General features: G+C 37.3%; 1 protein-coding gene across 4 annotated transcripts in view; it reads right to left on the minus strand.

The window, feature by feature from the left end:
- The window catches only part of erc1b (ELKS/RAB6-interacting/CAST family member 1b), a 321,625-nt gene that overhangs the window by 146,281 nt on the left and 153,899 nt on the right, over positions 1 to 21,445 (minus strand). For all 4 annotated transcript variants that reach the window (XM_056456008.1, XM_056456007.1, XM_056456006.1 and 1 more), the window contains one exon: positions 953 to 1,113. In XM_056456008.1, the coding sequence (XP_056311983.1) occupies positions 953 to 1,113 (161 nt within the window). The remainder of the gene's footprint in view (positions 1 to 952; positions 1,114 to 21,445) is intronic.

Below are 21,445 nucleotides of genomic sequence, written 5' to 3' on the forward strand. Positions count from 1 at the left end.
TATATTGTCTGTGACTATTCTAACAATTCTTTGCTTTTCAGATATTTTTTTTGGCCTACACTCTCAGAAATAAAGGTACGAGAGCTGTCACTGGGGTGTTACCTTTTAAAATGGTACAAATTTGTACCTAAAAGGTTCATAGTAATACCTCAAGGTTACACATTAGTAGCTAAAAAGTACAAACGTGTTTAGGTACTAATATATCCTTTTGAGGTACCAATATGGACCCTTTAAGTACAAATGTGTACCTTTTGAAAAGCTACCACTCCAGTGACAGCTTGAGTACCTTTATTTCTGAGAGCATACCGTGTCTTTCCTTTACAAGAACTGTTCCTGTGGCCTTCCATTTTCTTACTATATTTCTGACTGTGAAGAGTCTTTAAACCTTTGTAATAGCTTTTTGCATCCTTCTCCTAATTCATGTTGGTGAATTATCCTAGTTTTTAGGTCATTAGGAAGTTCTTTTGATGTTCCCATGTTGGTTCACAATAAGGAGAAGCACAACTAGCAATCAGCTATCTTAAATATCCTTTTTCATGACTGGTTGCACCTGTGTTGGGATTGTTAAGGTTCACTGAGTCACTCAAATCAATTTTGTGTTGTAATCAACCAGCATTAAGTTACTACAGGTTTTGAAATCCACACAACAGAGAGGGTGCACAAACTTTTGCATAGCCTATTTTTCAGTTTCAATTTAATTTCACACATCTCAATATTGCTTCACTATGAATTTCTGCCTGAAAAAAAGACATTATCCAGCTTTCTCTAGAAATTGAATGGCATTTCTCCATGATCTTCTCTTATAAATAAAGATCCCATAACTATGCAGCCACAGAGGGGTGCCCAAACTTTTGCATAAAACTAAGTAAATAAATAAACAAATAAAAAAAAAGGTAGAAAGGAAGGAAGACTGCAGGCAATGCGAGGTAAAGGACAGGAGTAAAGTTCTTACTTCATCTCCAGCACCTCCTCCAGGTGCTTTCTGCGCTCGGCCCTCAGCGTGGTCAGGTGCGACTCCTTCTCCGCCAGAGACTGCTGAGTGGACGACAGCTTGGCCTTCATGGACTCCAACTCCTGCTTCACCTTTTCCATGGCGGCCAACAGCTCCTCCATCTGTCCATGCAAACACACACACACATATATAAACATGTTTGTGCTGATGAACAATAACACAACAACAAACAAGCAGAAGGACAAAATCATAATCCCACAGAAACATGTCAGATAAGACCGAATGTAAACAAATATGTTGAGAGAGCACACAGCGGGACAGGAGCGAAGCACACGGGGGCACAAATGGATCTGTGCATGGAAAATCGGATGGATGAAACGAGTGTCCAAAAAAAGAGATTAAACCTCATAATCCATTTAAAATCTGTATGCTATTTTAGCCGTTTGGCATTGCTATTTTAGAAAATATTTGTAATATTTACAAGTAAAACTGCAATGTATCTGATCAGCAGGTTCACATTAACCAGTGAAAGCAATAAAATGACTAATAACTAATTATATTATATAATGTCAGCATATTTTCCTGATTATATAGTATAATAGTATTTAGTTACTAAATATAGTAATAAAGTATTACCATATTTACCTCTTTTTTATCGGAGCATGCCTAGTTAATATATTTTCAAAAGGTATTATTATGGTATTACAACATTTACCTCTTTTTTTATCAATTAATATAATGAAAAAAACACATATAATTAATTTATTCAATTTATAACACATTATTTCTCAAAAACAGTCAACAATTTATGAAATCTGTTTGTTAAGAGTATAGGTTAAAATGTTTTCCATTTAAATTTAAATTATATATATATATATAATAAGTAATAAATAATAAGTGAATATATTTTCAAAAAGTTTTATTGTAAAAACGATATTACGGTATACATTAAGTTAACAGGATAACTATAGCAAACTTAAAATATATATTGATAATTAATGCAATAATGTCATAATTACTAAAATATAATACAAAAATTTATAATTATTATTTTATTACAATAAACTATTATTATTATTATTATTATTATTATTCATTCATTCATTTTCCTTCAGCTTAAGCTATATTTTAGAGGTAGCCACAGCGGAATTACTTATAGAGAAAATTATAATTATTATAATTATAATTATTATTATTAATATTTTATGGTTTTTTAATACGTTTTAAAAAAATAATAAGTTATTTTCTTACTGAAATTAATTCTCATTTTCAGTTAAAACATTTTGGTTGAAAAAAGAGAATTAAATCAAATGTATCATATACAGGCTGTTTTTAAACAAAAAAAAAACTAAATAAAATAATGAAAAATATGTAAATATCTGAAAAAAAAACTGATAAAAACAATAATAATAATAATTCTATACTCTGCTTCAAAATTGATCTTATTGCATCCTGAGGGATAAAATCAAGTAGAAAACAATGCAAAAATAATAAAATAAGTCAAGACATTCACACAGCAGACGGCAGGTGAGACAGAACAAGAAAGATGTGAGCAGAACTCCAGTGTATAAACATGCAGGCCAGATATATTAACTACATAACTTCATGATGAGGTTTAGTCATACATCACATCCCCGGAGTTATTTCGCTCCGTTTTGTTTTTGAAAAGGTGGATGTTCTCGGTTTCTGACTGCGATTTTTCTTTCCTCCGCTCTCTCCGTTTCCACACCATGTTTATAACTGGAAGTAACAGGAGCGAGTGAATGAGGAGGATAAATCAAGTGGCGTGGCAGGTTTATGTATTCCATGGAAGGCAAGGTTTAGCGACTTGGCTCAAAGCGGTTCTCACAGCCTCCTCGACCGCTTGCGGTTCACCCCGGGTCCCTCTGAAATCTCTGCGAAACTGCGTAGGCCTCGGGCGGCGATCTGTGCAGTCTCCTCCGTCTGTTCTCTGTGTTTATCCATCATTCTCTGCTCTGCGTTTCGTCAGCTTTTGTTCCATCCATATTACAGACACGACTGTAGAGATTCGAATCCAAAAATAGTTCACTGAAGAATCCTTTCAAGCTTGAAGATGCAGCAAAGATGTGAAATGATTCGAAGGGCTGTTTCTTTTCCAGGTCTTATGAAGTCATACAAAAGCTGTTAACCGATCATTCTGTCCCTCCAGTGAGCTATCAATTCATGCAACTTAGTTAAACCTCCTTTAAGAAGCAGGTCAGTCTGATTCAGGAACTAATCAGGTCAGTATTAAATTAATCAGGATTGTCTGATTCATTTAAAAGAACTCCAAAAGATTGAGTCATTCAGGAACAGACAGGAATTTCAGTAAGTTCAATTCAGGAATCAATTTAGATAATGAACATTATAATGAACAAAAGAACTGACTGAAGAGTGATCTTTTACTCCAGTGGCCTATCAACCAATGTGAATGAAAAATTGGGTTAACTAGGAGGCCAGGCAGATTCAGGAACTAATTAGATACATTTTTTGAACAGAATTGTCTGATTCAATTAAAATATTTTACCCAAAAGATTTTCCACTAATAGAATTCAGTTCAAATTCAAGAACCAAATTGGTCTGATTAAGGAATGAATCATTCAGATCAATATTACAAACCGGATTCTTTAATTTAATGAAAAGAACTGCATGGGGAGTGTTTCATTCACAAACCGAGCAGTAAAGACAGAAATTACTCAGTCTGTTTCATGAATGAATCTTTCAGCTTTGTGAATGGCATCGACTGATTCACTGATCAGATCAAGCTCAAAAGAGTGAAGTGAAGCTGATGAGGTAATAATACAACTGTTTTGCGAAACTGAATAGTTCTAACTACAGATGAAGCTTAATATTTTGTTTTCAAAGTATAAAATATGTAGTTTTGGTGAAATTAAAGAACTGTAATCAATGAAATGTACATCATATCAATGTAAATACGTGCAAATTATTCAGAAAAATGTTAATTGTACTAGCTAGATATGATATAGATATCTAGACATTTTTATCTAGATATGATATTGCCAGCTGGGAGTTTGTATGTTCTCCCCATGTTCGCGTGGGTTTCCTCCGGGTGCTCTGGATTGCCACACAAGTTCAAAGACATGCGCTATAGGTGAATTGGGTAAGCTAAATTGTCCTTAGTGTATGTGTGTGAATGAGAGTGTATGGGTGTTTCCCAGTAATGGGTTGCAGCTGGAAGGGCATCTGCTGCGTAAAACATATGCTGGATAAGTTGGCGGTTCATTCCGCTGTGGCAATCCCTGATTAATAAAGGGACTAAGCCGAAAAGAATATGAATGAATGAATGATATAGCCAGTCACATCTGTTTCTGTAATAGCTAGTGCGTTCATGCATCTATCTTATTATTTAATTGCTATATTCTACTGTAACATGCTATGTATGTTAGCATCGGATTATAAATCGACTTTATGATAGAAATGATAGAAAATGACAAACATTGAGAAATTGAAATGCAAGATAAGAAGGACATATAGGAACAGTTATTAGCCTTGAGTAGACTTGTGAAGGTGGCAGGCAAGATTATCGGTTTTAACCTAACTGGTCCAATGGTAATTTACCATAATTATGTTTTAAAGTGAGCTCGGGGTATCCGATGCACCCCGGATCACCCATTGTACCCTGTGTTTTCAGCTGCTGCCACCAGGACGTCGTTTTAGAGTTCCTACAGTGTATCCGGAAACTATTCATAGTGCTTCACCATTTAGATCCCCTGGTCTGACTAAATTAATCTTCAAAATGTTTTCTGTACAAAGCATCAACTCAATCACTAATCAAATTCACGTCCAAAAAGTGATTCATTCATAAATCCTGCAAAGTCAGTGAACTTAACCAATTCAATGATGATGATTAACAAACGCTAAATCAATTTTTTCCAATGTTTCGCTAAATCAATCAATAAATGCTACTAGTCCATTTGTTTCATTAACAAATCTTTCAGATCAGCTTGGTAAACAGGATTAACTAATAGACTAAAAAAGATTTGATTCCATAAAATTAATTCATTTACAAATCAGCCAATAAAGTTTGTGAACTGAATTAGTTTACCTCATTGAATTATCTTTCAGACCACCCCCTGGAATATGTTCAACTGATTCATTAATGTGACCTGTGTCAAAAGAGTGATTCATTCATAAATTTGGCAAGGTGAACTGAAATGAATCGCTTGGAATTATGAAGAAATTAAACAAATAACTTCTGTGAACAGACTCAACTGACTGAAAAGAGTTTCATTCATAATCGGACATTACTTTTATATTATGTCATGAACACACTAAAGAGTGATAAAGCAGATGTGGTGATTTCCTGTGAATAATTACTTCATTTCTTTCCTTAGACATGGAATATAACATGCAGGTCCATTTTAAAGATCCTCTTACACTAATTGTACATCCTCTTAAACAGCCCCAGTGCTCATTCTCTTACTAAACATTAACAGTTCCCCTTTTCCAGGGGAGAAAGTAAGGCTAAATGATGACGGTTTTCATTTTTGAGTAAACTATTCCTTTAATAAATCCATTTCGCAGATGGAGTTTCACAGCACTGCCACCCAACGCCGTCCAAAGTTATAATTACAAGCTTTCCAGTGTTTAGTACTGAGCACTGGAGATGTTTTCCAGGAGAGTAGCTGGGAGCAATACGCGGAAGCTGGTGAAAAGATAATCCCTTTGGGAAAAACCACAACAGAAGGGTGCGTGAGAGCATGTGCTGCCCTCTGGTGGATGGAGGAACTGCAGAGTCTGTATATAAAAAAGCTCAATCCAGCTGTCATCATAAGTCATCCGCTTAATGCACTACACCCGAGCCAAGCCCAGCGAACAAGCTACCAAAACCCACTCAGCCAAATTTACTGCTGTCTGCTTTCCTGTCCTGCAATCCCATGCTCTCTTTCGTCTTCTCTTACCATACCAAAAAAAATTGCAGAGAATTGATAGTGAATGCATTGAGACTAAAACCCGAGGATGATGGTGCGTCCCCCTGGGCCCGCAAAATCCACCGGTAAATTCCACCTGACAGGGTCAGGTAAGTGAGGGCTCACCGGAATGGCTTATGTTAAGATGTAATGCATGTCAAATTAAAAAATAAGGAAGAGGAAATCATTATTCATGTGGAGACCGAGCAGGCAAGAGCTCCTTTTGACTAAAATGCAGAGCACAGGTCACATCTTAGATGAATAAAACTGGGTGGACATCAAAGACGGTAATATTTTTCACAGATACATCCAAAAATGCTGCATGCCTACCATCTCTCTTGAGAGAGAATGGAGACTGCCTGCCTCGGGCCCCCCAGTATGAGCTGAAGAGAATATTTCAATGCTGGCAGCATCGCTTTCACCGCCTGTGGCAACCCTGCGGTTAGGGCGGGACGACATTGCTGTCAGTCAAACCCCGGCGGCCAATAAGAGTTAAGGATGGAACTGTGAGAACTTAGGTGCATTTGTATTCGACAGCACAGAAGAATCTCCAAAAAACTTTTGCGGCGTTGTGCAACAGCGGTTAACTAATCAGTCCAGGATGTGCGAGAGGCGATATGGTGTCACTGTGCCTTGAGGGGAGATATGTGAACTGACTCCATCCTCGGTGACCAAACATCATCTGGAACGAATGGATTCTGAATGAATTTACAGTGTGCTCAGTCAGTTTTACTGTAAAAGTATTTAGTAAAGACGGCCCCGGGCCAAAATCCCAAAGCCGCTGAGTTAAGTCATTCATTAGGAGATAATTAACAGATTTTAAAGGTCTGACTAACGGCCTGGCAGACTGATGGAAATCCAAATCACACACACAGAGACTAAATTTGAACAGCCTACACAAGGTATCAAGGAAATTAGGCAGTTTAGCGAGTACAATAGAGAACTAGTTCTTATTCATAACTGGAACCACTTCTAAAAAATGAAAACTATTTATTTTATTAGGGATTGTTCCAATCCCCATGCAAAGGACAGAAGTTTTCATTTTATTATCCATTTTAAATGAATATAACCCCTTTGAAAAAGGCTTTCATAAAATATAAAGACATACATTTTTTTACTAGCATACACACCTATTCATGTTATAATAATAATAATAATAATAATACTAATAATAATAATAATAATCAGGGCTTGACATTAACTTTTTTGATCACCTGTGGCTTGTATTTTCCCAATGTTACTAGCCACTTGCCATTTTCACTAGCCACAATCTTGTTGTAGGGAAAATATATTTTATATGCATAAATTTGACTTAGGCATGCTAAAAATGACTTAATTTTTTGTAAATAAATAACAATTTTTATAAAATTTTAAATTATTTAAAACTTTTGTGTTATGTCTACACGCCTTCTCGTTAATTTAACATTTTTTTATTATTATTACACATGACTATTCAGGGCTTAACACTAAGGATTTTTCTCTGGCCACGTCAAACTAATTATTTCCTTGCTACAAATTTTAAAATAATGTGCCAAAAACAAAATATAGCTGCGTACATACAATTTTTATTCAACAAAAACGTCTGTAAAGCAATTGAAATTTTAAAAAAAGTATTCTCATTTATCTAAAACTATACACAAATTTGTTAATTCTAATCTTTAGGGACAAGGCAGCACTGGCAATGTATAAGAAAGCCCTACCACCCATGGTCTTGAGTTTATAGCGTGGCTGATACAGGGTAAGTCCCGATGCCCATGCACTGCTTTGAAGGTTAAAATCAAGGTCCTAAAATCAATTTGTAACTTAACAGGAAGCCAATGTAGTTGTTGAAGTACAGGTGTTACATGAGGCATGATAATGTGTGCGTTAGAACCCGTGCAGCAGAATTTGTAATCTACTGTAATCTTCTGAGAGAACTTAATAATTATATGATTAGGAGGTCATGATGAACAGTGGCCAGTGGGAAAATTTGGCCAGGATGCCGGGCTTAAACCTCTACTCTTTTTCGAAGGACATTCTGGGATTTTTAACAACCACAGAGAGTCAGACCTCGGTTTAACGTTTCATCTGAAAGACGGCGCTCAGTGAGGAATATAGAGTCCCCATCAATATACTGGGGCATTAGGACCCACACAGATTGCCGGTTGATCGCCCCCTGCTGTTCTCAATAACACCACTTCCGGCAGCAACTTAGCTTTCCCATGTGGTCTCCCATCCAGGTACTGATCAAGCTCAGCTCTGCTTAGCTTCAGTGGGTGACTCTCAAGTGAGCGTTGCAGAGAGCTAGCTGCCGGCAAACCCCAAAAAAGTGAATTAAGAAATCAAGACTTGTTGTGATAAAGGCATGGATACGCCTCTCCGCATCAGGTCATGAGAGAAAGGGTATAATCTGTGCAATATTGTGGAGATGAAAGAAGGCAATGGTTTGTTAGGTTGTTTATTAACCGTGATGTTAGCAATTTTACAATATAAAATACACATTTTAAATTAAAAACTCCAAATTGATCTGCATAGTGTTATTAAAAATAGGAGAAAAAGATATTCCAATTATTTTAAAAAGAGTTTTACTTGCAACCCTTGGGGATTCACAGACCATAGCTTACACAAAACTCTGGATTAGTAATGTTATGGACCAATTAAGGTGCTTTTTTAAAAGTAGCAAAATAATTATTGATGAAATTAAGGAACCAGAACAATTTAGAGTAATCATAAGTGTCATAAATTCATTTAAATCATAAATTTATTCCATGTCCATCATTAGAGAAAGCTGAAAATTCTCTGAAAGCAAAACAGAGATTAAAAAAAAATGCAAACACAGCTTTCAGCAAAAACTTGCTTATGGTGTTGCCTTCTCTGATGGAGGAATGGTGTGTGTGTGTGAAAGAGCAAGGTGGCATGCAGCGCTTGTTTTCTCAGGGGAGTACAAACTAACCTCAGATGTTAGTCAAGTCGTAAAAAAAAACACTGCAGTGAATTATGACACCTCGGGTGTGAAAAATTGAGCACTTCACTGGGTGATGATAACACCACTTCCTGCCTCACACTGGGAACGTGAACCAGTAAGGCAGGAGGAGCACAGATCAAAGGGTTGGAGATGCAAACCCTTCACAGTCCGGCTTCAGCCTCTGCAAGTGTTTTTACGACTCAAGAGTAATTGCTCACATCAGTTGTGACGTACCGTCTATGGAATTGATAACAGTGATTTTCTCCTTTTCTTGTTTAATTTAAGGCCAAACTGCTCGAAACCGGTGTCAGAAACAGGCCTTGGGGATAGGAAGAGGATCTGTCAGTGATCAAAGAGAAGAGTGATAAAAAGAAGAGGAAAAGAAAGAGTGAAGCAGGGTCAGAGAGGCTGGAACACATGCCTGAAGATTGAAGCAGGATACTGTGGACTTCAGGGACACGAACTCCTCAGAGGTGAAAAAGATAACAAAGATGTGATGTGTGTATATAGAATATATACACACATTTTTTAAATTTTATTTTATGTTATTTAATATACTAATATGCTTTCAGGGCGGCATGGTGGTGCAGTGGTTAGCACTGCCTCACAGCAAGATGGTTGCTGGTTTGAGCCCCAGCTGGGCCAGTTGGCATTTCTGTGTGGAGTTTGCATGTTCTCCCCGTGTTCGTGTGCGTTTGCGTTTCCTCTAGGTGCTCCAGTTTGGCATTCCATATAGCAAACAATATGTGTATAACAGTTCTCTTTCATACATTAACACAATAGAGACCCTAAATGTACTCTAAATGTAAATGACCAAATTTCTATAACATTAGCAAAGTGAGGTAATAAAAACAGGGCAAATGCAGATAGAACCTTCTAATTCTAAACAGTCATTTTCCACCTAAGGTTCTATCTGGCAAATCATTCATTGAAGCATTAGTTATCAAGAAATACAATGAAAAAATTAAATTGGTGTTGCAACAATATGTAGATGCTTGAGGAACTTACATTTTTGCTTTTTACAACTTTTATTTAATGTTTTAGGTTGACTATTTTTTCTTGTTCAAATTAAGCAAACAAGGCTGTGCTAAATATTTTATCCAGAACATTTATTGAATTTTATGCTTCATATGAACTATTGAATTTTATTTATTGTACTAAATGTCTCATGAATTAAATGAAGTATTTGCCCTTCAAGGCTTAATATCAAATTTAAAGACTTAAAAATAAATTAGACAATGAGCAAATGAGTTTAATAAAGACTGAATAATGTTTCACTGACTACATATATACAAATTAAAATATTTCACATTTAATATCTTACACTTTTTTAATAACAGTTTAGTTTTCAACAATGTCAAATTTAACATTTCATCTCAATGTCAAAAAATGCTTCTAAATCATCACATTTACACAAATTTTTTTCAGGTTTCTTCTCAATTATGCATGGTGAGGCATTATTTAGTCGACTCTGATTTTGGGTTTCTTTCTAGTCATTCCCGTAGTCAATAGAGCAATCTGGCGAAATGACAAAGAAAGCTGATCCTGACTGGTCCTCATGCGAGCATTCGAAATGCTGATTGGCTCACAAAAAGAATCTTATAGAGTCAAGCTAGAGTTCGACTTTGTAGATAAAACCATTTTTGTTTTTTAAATAAAAAGTCTTAAAATGTAAACAAACTTATAAATAACAGTACATAATTTAAATAAGTTATCATTTAATATGAATATGTAAATAACTACATTTTGACAGAAATGTCAAATAGACCTTATTATTTTAAGGGCACAAGGTGTATTAATAAATTAGTTGTAATTTACATCAATACATAATTTTGATTCACTGAAGCATGTATTAAACAAATTAACGATACCAAAAAAAGTTGACCAGCAATTAACAGTATTATTTATAGTTGGCACCCTAGGTATATTGATCAAGTAGTATTCATTTAAAACCTAAATAAATAAAAAAAATAAAAATAAAAACTTGACCAAATATAAAACACTTTTAACATCAACTCATGTAGTGAAAACTTGGGAATACCATGGTGCTGTTGTTGTAAGTGGTAATACTAAGAGTTGGTATTGGTGTGTTATTGATGTGCCGTGTGAGGTGCTGAGATCGCGGCGGGCACCAGATCAGGGCCTTCTATTCGGCTCAGAAGCTTCTAATCACCTCCTGTGAGAGATCTCCAGACAAGCCCAGATGCTCGGCGCAGAAACATAACACTAATAAAAAGTGCTTAATGCAGCGGCGTGCTGTTTTTCTCCTGCTCTCTCTCCTCTTCTCCTCATCCGTCTCTTCCTACTCTCTCCCACCCGGCTGCCAAAAGAGCAGCCTCGTCCTCAACGGTGAGCGTGAAGCCAATTTCAACAAGCTGGTCGTTGGATCTCGCTGTGTTTTGGGTGCCGAGCTTTGTGTCTGGATCTCAGCTGGTCGGGAATATTAGCAGAGGAGGGGAGTTTTATTTCCCTCTAAAGTTTTATCATAAAACTCCAGCCCCATTTCTGACCGTGGCTCGGATACAAGCTTGACAAAGAGCAGCGGCAGCTGTAAGAGCTATTTATTCTTTGACTAATTTCCATGTCTGTTTTTTGGCCTGGATTGCTAGGAGTCTGCAGGGTCTGCTGTGGCTCTGCCGTCACGCTGCCCCCTGCAGTATGGAGTCAGAACTGACTGCTCAAGGTTTTGACAATGTCTTGATTGGTTCAGTTGCGTATTAAGAGCATACGTCTAATATTTCAACTCATTCTACTGAAAAAGACTCACATTTTGGTATTTTTCCTCACACAAATCTATCCGTCTGTATGACTCCAGCATTCTACACCACAAGTCCTATAGACCAATGTTTCCCATCCCTGTTCCTGAAGGCACACCAACAGTACACATTTTTCAACCTCTTACTATTCAAACACACCGAAATAAAATCGTCAGAACATTAGAAGAGACTAGAAAACTTAAAATGAATGGTTCAGATAAGGGAAACATCCAAAATATGCATTGTTGGTGTGCCTTTTCGAACAAGGTTGGGAAACACTGCTTAAGACTACTTCCATAAGCATAACACCCCATTCACACAAGGCGTCAGCTTCAACGCTTCCCATTCACTTTGAATCGGTGACGTCAGGCATTGCCAAACTGCATTGTGGATCCAGCAGCGCTGCTTCAGAGGCATTGCTCGCAGCAGACGTTGAGACTTACTCAACTATTCAAGCGCCGATGGAAGCGTCAGCCAATCAGATCGCTGTATGACAATACACCAGCTTAGGCAGTGGCCTATTGTAAGTAAGTGATTCACTGTTTCAAATTATCCAGAGTGAGTCTCCAGTAAGTGATTCACTGTTTCAAATGATCCAGAGTGATTCTCCAGTAAGTAATTCACTGATTCAAATGATCCAGAGTGACTCTCCAGTAAGTGATTCGCTGTTTCAAATGATCCAGAGTGAGTCTCCAGTAAGTGATACACTGATTCAAATGATTCATTCAAAGTGGGTCTCCAGTAAGTGATTCACTGATTCAAATGATCCAGAGTGAGTCTCCAGTAAGTGATACACTGATTCAAATGATCCAGAGTGAGTCTCCAGTAAGTAATTCACTGATTCAAGTGATCCATTCAGAGTGAGTCTCCAGTAAATGATATACTGATTCAAATGATATGTTCAGAGTGAGTCTCCAGTAAATGATACACTGATTCAAAAGACTCATTCTGAGTGAGTCTTAAGTAAAAGATACACTGATCTAAATGATCCAATCAGAGTGAGTCTCCAGTAAATGACTCACTAATTCTAATGATATGTTCAGAGTGAGTCTCCAGTAAATGATACACTGATTCAAATGACTCATTCAGAGTGAGTCTCCAGTAAAAGATACACTGATTTAAATGATCCAATCAGAGTGACTCTCCAGTAAATGACTCACTGATTCAAATGATCTATTCAGAGTGACTCTCCAGTAAATGATACACCGATTCAAGTGATCCAATCAGAGTGAGTCTCCAGTAAATAACTCACTGATTCAAACGATCCATTCAGAGTGAGTCTCCAGTAAATAACTCACTGATTCAAATGATCCATTCAGAGTGAGCCTCAACTAAGTGATTCAGTGATTCAAATGATCCATTCAGAGTGAGTCTCCGATTTTACAAAGTGATCTGAATGTGATGTTACCTCAGAGCCGTTTAGTTCTGCTTTGAATTATAAACATTACATGAAACATTTATCGAACATGTTCGATCATTTTATCGAGGGAAATGTATATCATTATAATCATAGTTATTGTATTGGCCAGTCCTAGAATAAAAGCACTCAAATGGATTCAAAACAAAAAGCGAATGAACCGATGATGACAGCGCATTGATTTCAGGGTGAACTAGACCTTAACTACCAGTATAACTACTGACCGCATGTTTATATAACACACAGTTAGAGTTACATGCAATGGGGAAACTCAACTTCTCCCATTTCAGAAACAGAATTGTGTTGGACGCACTACATAAAAATTAAATCAAAACATAACTTATCCTGATAGACAGACGCAAATGAGCATGACTTCCCAATATAATGGAAAGAGAATGCATAAGAGAGGTCTTCCACATAAAATAATGATCTGATAGAGCTCATCTTCAGGGAACAGTCAATAAATTGCACTCTGTCAGTGGTTAAGCTTCCTATTTGGAAAAGTTTGGGTTGGATCGGGACCAAAAGCCACATTTGTTGAACACCCCCATCCAAACGAGAGAAAAAAGGTCACCGAGATGCAGCTAAAGTGATGAAAAGCACAAAATCATTCCCGGTAACAGAATGAGAAAACATTAATCGTGCCATACCTTGAGCCACTTTAAGCCAGCGTGGCCGGAGTCATGCATTAGGTCATGAGAGCGCTTCGCACAGGCAGTGAGCGATGGAGAAGAAATAGAGACAAAAAAAGAGGGATTATAGAAAAAGCGGAAACAGAGACAAAACAGAACAACAGCTTGAAACAAACCACGCAAACTGAAAATTGGAAGCAGAGGAAGAGATGGTAGCCATGTGACGGGTTCGAAGCGGAAAAGAGATCCATACAGGATTGGGGGGAAAAGTTTGTGGTGAAAATGAAGGGCGGTTTCGAGACATCCCATCATCCCCAGTCAACACGAGCGGAGAGATTGAGGCTTTCTTTGGTCCACTGCCTCAAGGGAAGGTTATGAAGTATGTCATTTTGCTGCTGAATCATGTCTGGAGACTGGACGCGTGTTTTCATGTGGTCTTGGGCAAACGTTTTCACTGGCCCCGCATGAGCGGCTGGTCGCTTTCGTACATCCCAGCAGTAAATCCCACGCTAGAACTGAGTGACTGGTGTCACTGCACAACCCAGAGCACTGTGTAGGAAGAAAACGTCCCCCTTTTTTACTCTCAGCGACCACATTTGCCCTTACTAGCGCACGACTCATTAAAGCAGTTTCTGTAACAGGGGTTTGGCAGGATGCTAACGCTCATGAAAGCATCAGCTAAAATAAGACAGGCTCATCTGCTAAACAAGCACTTTGAGCCGACTGAGAAAACACTGTTTTGACACCCGGGTCCCTCTGATACAGCGGCCCACGCTGCTAAAATATCAACTCTGACAGGAAGATGGAGTGTAAAATATGAGAGGGGGAAATCTTGAAGGAGTAATTCACTACAAAAACACAAAGCAATAATTCTGATTTAATTTGTTGTCTTTCGTTCTTCTCTGGGAAATCATGACGCAAGTTTTTGATGACATTATGATAGTAATGTCCAATGTTGATGTCATATTGTGGGTGTATGACTTTAAAGTGTTCTTCTGACCCAGACCAAAATACGTTTTGCCCCCTGGTTCACTTAGAGTTCACACTGTCCTTTGTAAAACTTAATGATTTGAAAAGGTGTGTATATTTATTTAAAGAATTAGGCATGTAAAATACTAGTGGCACACAATATATTAACTTTCACATCGGTATCGGCCGATAATTGCTTATTTTTAATGTCTATCTTTTGTTTATCTCCTTCAGGTTTCACCAAGGTTCAGGATGCAAGCACTCACACTAAGTCAAATAACAGAAAGTCTGATAATAGAAAAATAGCATTAGAGTCCATTTTAATCAAACTAAACATGCATAATGTGAACACACCCAGCCTGATCTCATGAGAAAACACAACTATTTCACGTATTGTGAGTTTAGTAGCTAATTCGTACAAATTCTTACGAGTGTGACGCTACATAATCTGCAGCCCATTGGTTCTTTTCGTTATTGACATTGAGCTGACCCAATCACAAAGTCCCATTTTGGGCTCTGTGTGAGCGTGCAATGTCGATGTGTATTTGTCAAAATAGTCGAGAGTCACACCTATTTCATGCCACATACTCTCATATGGAGAGCAGAAGCAGCGCGCAGGCGCTTGCCTTTTACGCCTGCAGTGCGCAGTGCATCGGCAGCTGTTGCACAGATCAATCTATCCCTGTCTATTCCATCTTGTTACCTATCTGTTTATATAAATACACCTTTTATTTTTACTTTTCATCTGCACCAAGGCCCGCAGCAACTTCCTCATACGCTGTTTCCTTAATCTGCAACTCTTTATTTTACAAATTACATAGATCCTAAAGAACTGTATGCTTCTCAAGCTCTATAAGGAGTGTCATTCATGTCTTTTAAGATGCACACGGTCAGAAGACAATCGCCTGTAGTATCATGACATTGTTTTTGATCTTCAGCATGATGTAGGCCTATATAGCTACACTAATATTAATACAATATGGTTATAATGATATTTATTCATGATAAAACTAGTGTGCAACTTAAATAAACTAATACAATTTTTTTTTTACATTTAGTTTTGTAGTTCAGGCCAAAACAAATATTTGTTGCATTTTTTTATCGTTTCAGTTCATTTGATTGACTATATACAATCTTTAAGCTTTAAGCTTTGATGTTTCATTGTTGAGTTAAAAAAAAATGTTAAGGCTCTCTGACCCATTGCTTCTTTATTTATCTTTAGTTTGCTAATCAACATTAACTGTGTGCATCCGCAGGAAGTTTTTGTTATGTTCATTATTTAATATAGGCTTCCTCAAAATACACAGGCACACACAAGATGGACATCCAGTGTGGATTATAATTATAATATAATATAATATAATATAATATAATATAATATAATATAATATAATATAATATAATATAATATAATATAATATAAAATATTATAAAAATAAATTGAGTAGCATTTTTATTGTATGTAGTGGGCCGCTCTGTGCCAAAATGCCAGGGTCATTTTTTTTTTGTCCCAGTCCAGCCCTGGACACACCCTTAGTTATAATAGCACAATGCTAAAGAATGCCAGCATTCTAGCACAAGACGTTCACAACGACCTATGTAATTTTGAGAAATCTTTCAGACTTCTTCTGGTACTCAGAGGAACACATGTTTGGATTCATATTACCTGCACGAACTTAGCAAACAACTTATAGCTCTCCCATGTGCTCAAATTAAACAAGCACATACACAGAGAGCTTTAAAAGTAAGCTCAACAGACGCACATGGCTTGACGGTAAAGAACTGCCTCGTTTTTGGCCAGAGGTTCGCTTTCATGTCAGTGTAACAAAGAGCAGTCACCCCCGTCCCCATACATTTAAGACCAACATACTGACAGCAATTTGTACAGGCACTGCGCTCGGCCCAACATGTGCTCTGCACAATGCGAACAATGAGGCGAACAGCTATTGGAGGAAATTAAACACAGAGCTATAGACAAAACGCCTGCATATGATTGGCACAACAGAGGGTGTGGTGAAGCAATGCTGGAATGGTAATTAAATAGCACAGGAGACGCTCTGTGTGAGTGCGTAGAAATGTGTCCGTGTGCGAAGCTAATTAGATTTTGCATGGTTTAATGCAGGACCACAAATTACGCATTTAAAAAACATGTCTGCCAATTGCCAGCAAGGCAAGACGCCATCTTTTTTTACTTTTTCTCCCCAATTGTATAGCTTATAACTTCCAAAATATGTAACCCGGAGTTCTTTCTTATATAACAGGTGCCAGGGTGGGGAAAAACCCCTGACGGCTGATATCCGGAGTGCATGCAGTGAGACTTGATGTGGCTAGGATGTCGGTAATGAGCATGGAGACTGGCTCCAGAGGGTGGCACTTGTACTGTCCCCATTTCCTTTTCCTTCTGAGCCCAAATGAAGGGGACGGCCAGGCTTAGCAGCAGCGTTGGCTCTTGCTGTAGTCCCTGGCTCTAATTAACCTCCGGGGATTGAAGCGGAGGTCCACCCGACGGTGAAGAAACTCTAGGCCAAGATACGTTCCTGAGACTGCAGCGCGCACTGGGACAACGCTCAGCCATCCATGTGAAATCTCTAGGAAATCAAAACGGAGGGAAGAAACGGCAGAGAGCCAGGATCCACAGAAGGTAGAACAAACCATTAAGGGTTTAAAAATGAAGCAGAAAGTCAGGAAGAGCCAAGTAAGATGGACAGAGAGTGAGAATGGAGTGGGGAAAGTTCAGGGATTTTCAGGTACAAGGGAAAGCAAGGTTTTGGCAGCTGCTCTGGGTTCAAAGCCTGAGTAGCTGCTTGTGCTGAACCGTCCAGTTCACGGAGGACTCATTCAGAGAGAGTTACAGGTGTTTGATGCAATCCCCGGGGCTGCACAGACAGCTGGACTGTGGTGCAATCGGACTTGGTGCCTTAAAATTGGGATAAATTGGACCGGAATGACCTGGAAACAGGATCCAAGCACCTCTGGATCCTAAAATACCAATTTACTGGCAGTTTATCTGCACTGATGGCTAAAAACGGGGTCAACTGGGCTAGAGTTATCTGAAAACAGACTTCCAGAATCTCTAAAACAAAAAAAAAACATCAAATCACTGCCAGTTTATTTATTAGTCAATTCAATTCATTTCCATGTTCACATTCTCACATTCAGTCATCATTTAGAATCATGATTGCTCGAAAAACATGGGATAGCTTACTCAAATATGAAAATGAAAGTACTCATCATCAAATCAATACAAACCCATAAGACTTTGGCTTATCTTTAAAACACTTTGTATCAAACTTATGAAGAGAATGAAGTCTTATTAAGGGATAAAAGCCTATTATATTATAAAGCAAACATATCTATTAACATATCTTGGATTATATCTGCTGTTTGGATCTTATAAGTTTTGTACTTTCAAATGGAGAGTGAAAAACCTCTCAGGTTTCATTAAAAACATTGTTTAGTGAACTATCCCTTTAAGTGGTTTTATTTGTCCAGCTACAGTGTGTGACCCTGGACCAGAAAACCTATTATGTTAAAAATCCTTATGCTGCAAAATTATATATGGGTGTCAAAATAATAGATTTATCTTTTATGCCAAAAACAATCTTTAGAATATTAAATAAAGATCATGTTCCATGAAGACATTTGGAAAATTTCTTTTTATTTTATTAGTATTTATCAGAAATATTTATTGCTAAGCACTTTATTTGGACAAATTTAAATGTGATTTTGTCAATATCTCAGAATATTTCAGATTTCAGACAATGAAATAAAGTGGTATAAAGTAACAAATCACAAATACTCATATTACAGTTGTTTCTCAGAAATTGTAACTTACTAAGTTTTAAAAATGTGTTCTTTTACCTTTCCTTGAGTACATTTTTAGTGCAGTATCAGCATAAAAGTGTCCATTAAGATGTCCAAAATCTTTACATGCAGTTACCCAGAGACTTTTAAAAGACTGCATGTCACTGATGAGAAAATTAAGGATGTCAACTGTATGATGACTAAAATCACTGAACAGCCTTAAACAATAACTAAATGGAACGAATGAAGAATGAAAGGAAGGGTCAAACGAAGGAAGGACCGAACAAGGAATGGAAGGAAGAACTGAACAAAGGAAGGACGGAACTAATGAAGAAATGAAGGACCAAATGAATGAATGAAGGATTCAAAGATGGACTGAACAAGCCAAGGAAGGAAGGAATGAACGAACGAACGAACGAACGAACGACTAAATGAACGAACGAACAAACGAATACATGAACTAATGAATGAACAAATGATCCAATGAAGGAATGACCAAATAAATGAAGGAAGGATTCAAGAAAGGACTGAACAAACTAAGAAAGGAAGGTAGGAAGGAATGAACGAACAAATGAATAAATGAACAAAGGACCTAACGAAAGAAGGAACAAAAATTTGAATGAATGAATGAGCGAACGAATGAAGGGAGGAATGAAGGAAGGACCAAATAAATGAAGGAAGGATTCAAGAAAGCATTGAACAAACTAAGAAAGAAAGGAAGAAAGGAATGAATGAACAAATGAATAAATGAACAAAGGACCTAATAAAGGCAGGAAGAAAAATCTGAAAGAACGAATGAAGGAATGAATGAATGATCAAACGAATGAAGGGAGGATTGAAAGAAGGACCAAATAAATGAAGGAAGGATTCAAGAAAGGACTGAACAAGCTAAGAAAGGAAGGAAGGAAGAAGGGAAGGAAGGAACGAATGAATGAATGAACAAAGGACCTAATGAAGGAAGGAACAAAAATTTGAACCAACGAACGAATGAATAAATGAATGACTGAATGAAAGGAGGAAGGAAGAAAGGAACAAATGAATGAAGGAAGGAACGAACAATCAAACATTGGAAGGAAAATTGGAAGGAACGAATGAATATAGGAAGATCCCTAAATGCACTACAGAATGTTACATTTACACATCCCTGCACAAACTGCATGTAAACACCGACTTTTGACAGTGTAATACTCACTACTCTTGAGTACTTTGGAAAGGTCTTCTTTTTACTCATATTTTGAGTAATATTTCCAACAGATACATTTACAATACTTGCACTATATTTTGGGCAAGTAATGGTACTTTTACTTAAGTATGATTTTTCAGTACTCTTTCCACCACTGTTCAAATAGTTGTATCATAGCTAAAATCCTGACAATGTATCGATAGAAAGCTTAGTTAATCAAATTTCATGTGGCGTATAAATCTAAACTCCCAACAATAGACCCTTATGAATGCTTTTATAGTCCTGGGTCACATAGTTCATTCGTCCACCTCAAAAATTCAACTTTTTTTTTTTTACAACTGCCAAGAAAGAAAGGTCAACATTTGTCGTCTACACACGAGATGCTTCTCACATTCACATTCTATGTGGCTGAACTGAATTGAACCAAAGTTAGCATGCCACGCAAAGCTTATTTATGTTCCAAATGAAGACTGACTGCAGACACAAACACGTAACCCATGCGTGCCACATGAATGTTAGCCACTGGCACGGCTGGTATGGATCTGGATGGTTGGCACGGCTCTGCATGCTGGTGTAGTGATATGCGGTGACAGGCTGGCTTTTGACTGGCTCCTGAGCCTTGTGAGGGAGGCTTTTTAGTGGGGCCGATTACTGTTCGCCAAGCAAAAGCATTACAGCTCAGCCTGAGAGATGCTAGCCTTGTGTGGATGTGGATATACAGCTCAGTGTAAACACTGGGGAGGATGTTTGATTGGGAGGAAGAGGAAGTGAACATTTCCACAATGGAAAGATGGCTGTAGGGTTCGAATAGCATTGCAATGAAGTGGTGCACTCATTCGGTTTCAGTGCATGACTGCGCTTTAGAAATAAGGTTAGATAAGGTTATCAGGTAAAACATGAGGATTTATTATACATAAAAAGTTATCTGGATATAGGTCAGGGATTCTCAACTCTCAGTATAATACTATAAAATCATACTATAATTTTTGGATTTCATTGTTAACATGCTATAGTAAAATGATTGAAGTAATGGACTTTCTTCTGTTCTCTGATTGATTACCTCAAACTCGGCACAAAAACAACCTCATGATCATGTCTGCAACTAGAACACATACGTCTGTTCACTTACAAACTATGCGTAAAGTGAAAGTCTCTTTTTGTGCAAACTATTTAATATATCCACATAGTTGTCCAAATTAATGTCCAGTGAGTGTTTTAAAACTGACGCGCTCCCATACAGGAGAATCTAGCGAGGTTCTCCATACAGGAGAACTTGCATATGAGCTTCAGATGCGCTCAGGCAGAACTGTTTACTGTTCCTGTCAGCAATCTCCCAATAATATCCAGCTGCAAACTCAACCGCCACCAGATCGACGTGTTTCTACAGAATTAGGGTGTTTTACAGTTTTATACATTTGTCTGTATATTTGTAAATAGTAGATATTTAATAGTAGATATTCAGTCAATCCAGTTTAATGCAGAAGCCGGTCTTTTACAATCTCCCAATATATACATATTATATATACAGTTGAAGTCAGAATTATTAGCCCCCCTGTTTATTTTTTTTCCCAATTTCTGTTTAATGGAGTGAGTTTTAAAAAAAAAATGCTTAAAGGGGCTAATAATTTTGTCCCTAAAATGGTTTTTAAAAAATTAAAAGCTGCTTTTATTCTAGCCAAAATAAAACAAATAAGACTTTCTCTAGAAGAAAAAATATTTTCAGACATACTGTGAAAATTTCTTTGCACTGTTAAACATCATTTGGGAAATATTTAAAAAAAGAAAAAAAAAATTCAAAGGGCTAATAAATCTGACTTCAACGGTGTATATGTATATATATATATATATATATATATA

This window comes from Danio aesculapii, chromosome 4 (assembly GCF_903798145.1).
Source record: "Danio aesculapii chromosome 4, fDanAes4.1, whole genome shotgun sequence".
Taxonomy (NCBI): domain Eukaryota; kingdom Metazoa; phylum Chordata; class Actinopteri; order Cypriniformes; family Danionidae; genus Danio; species Danio aesculapii.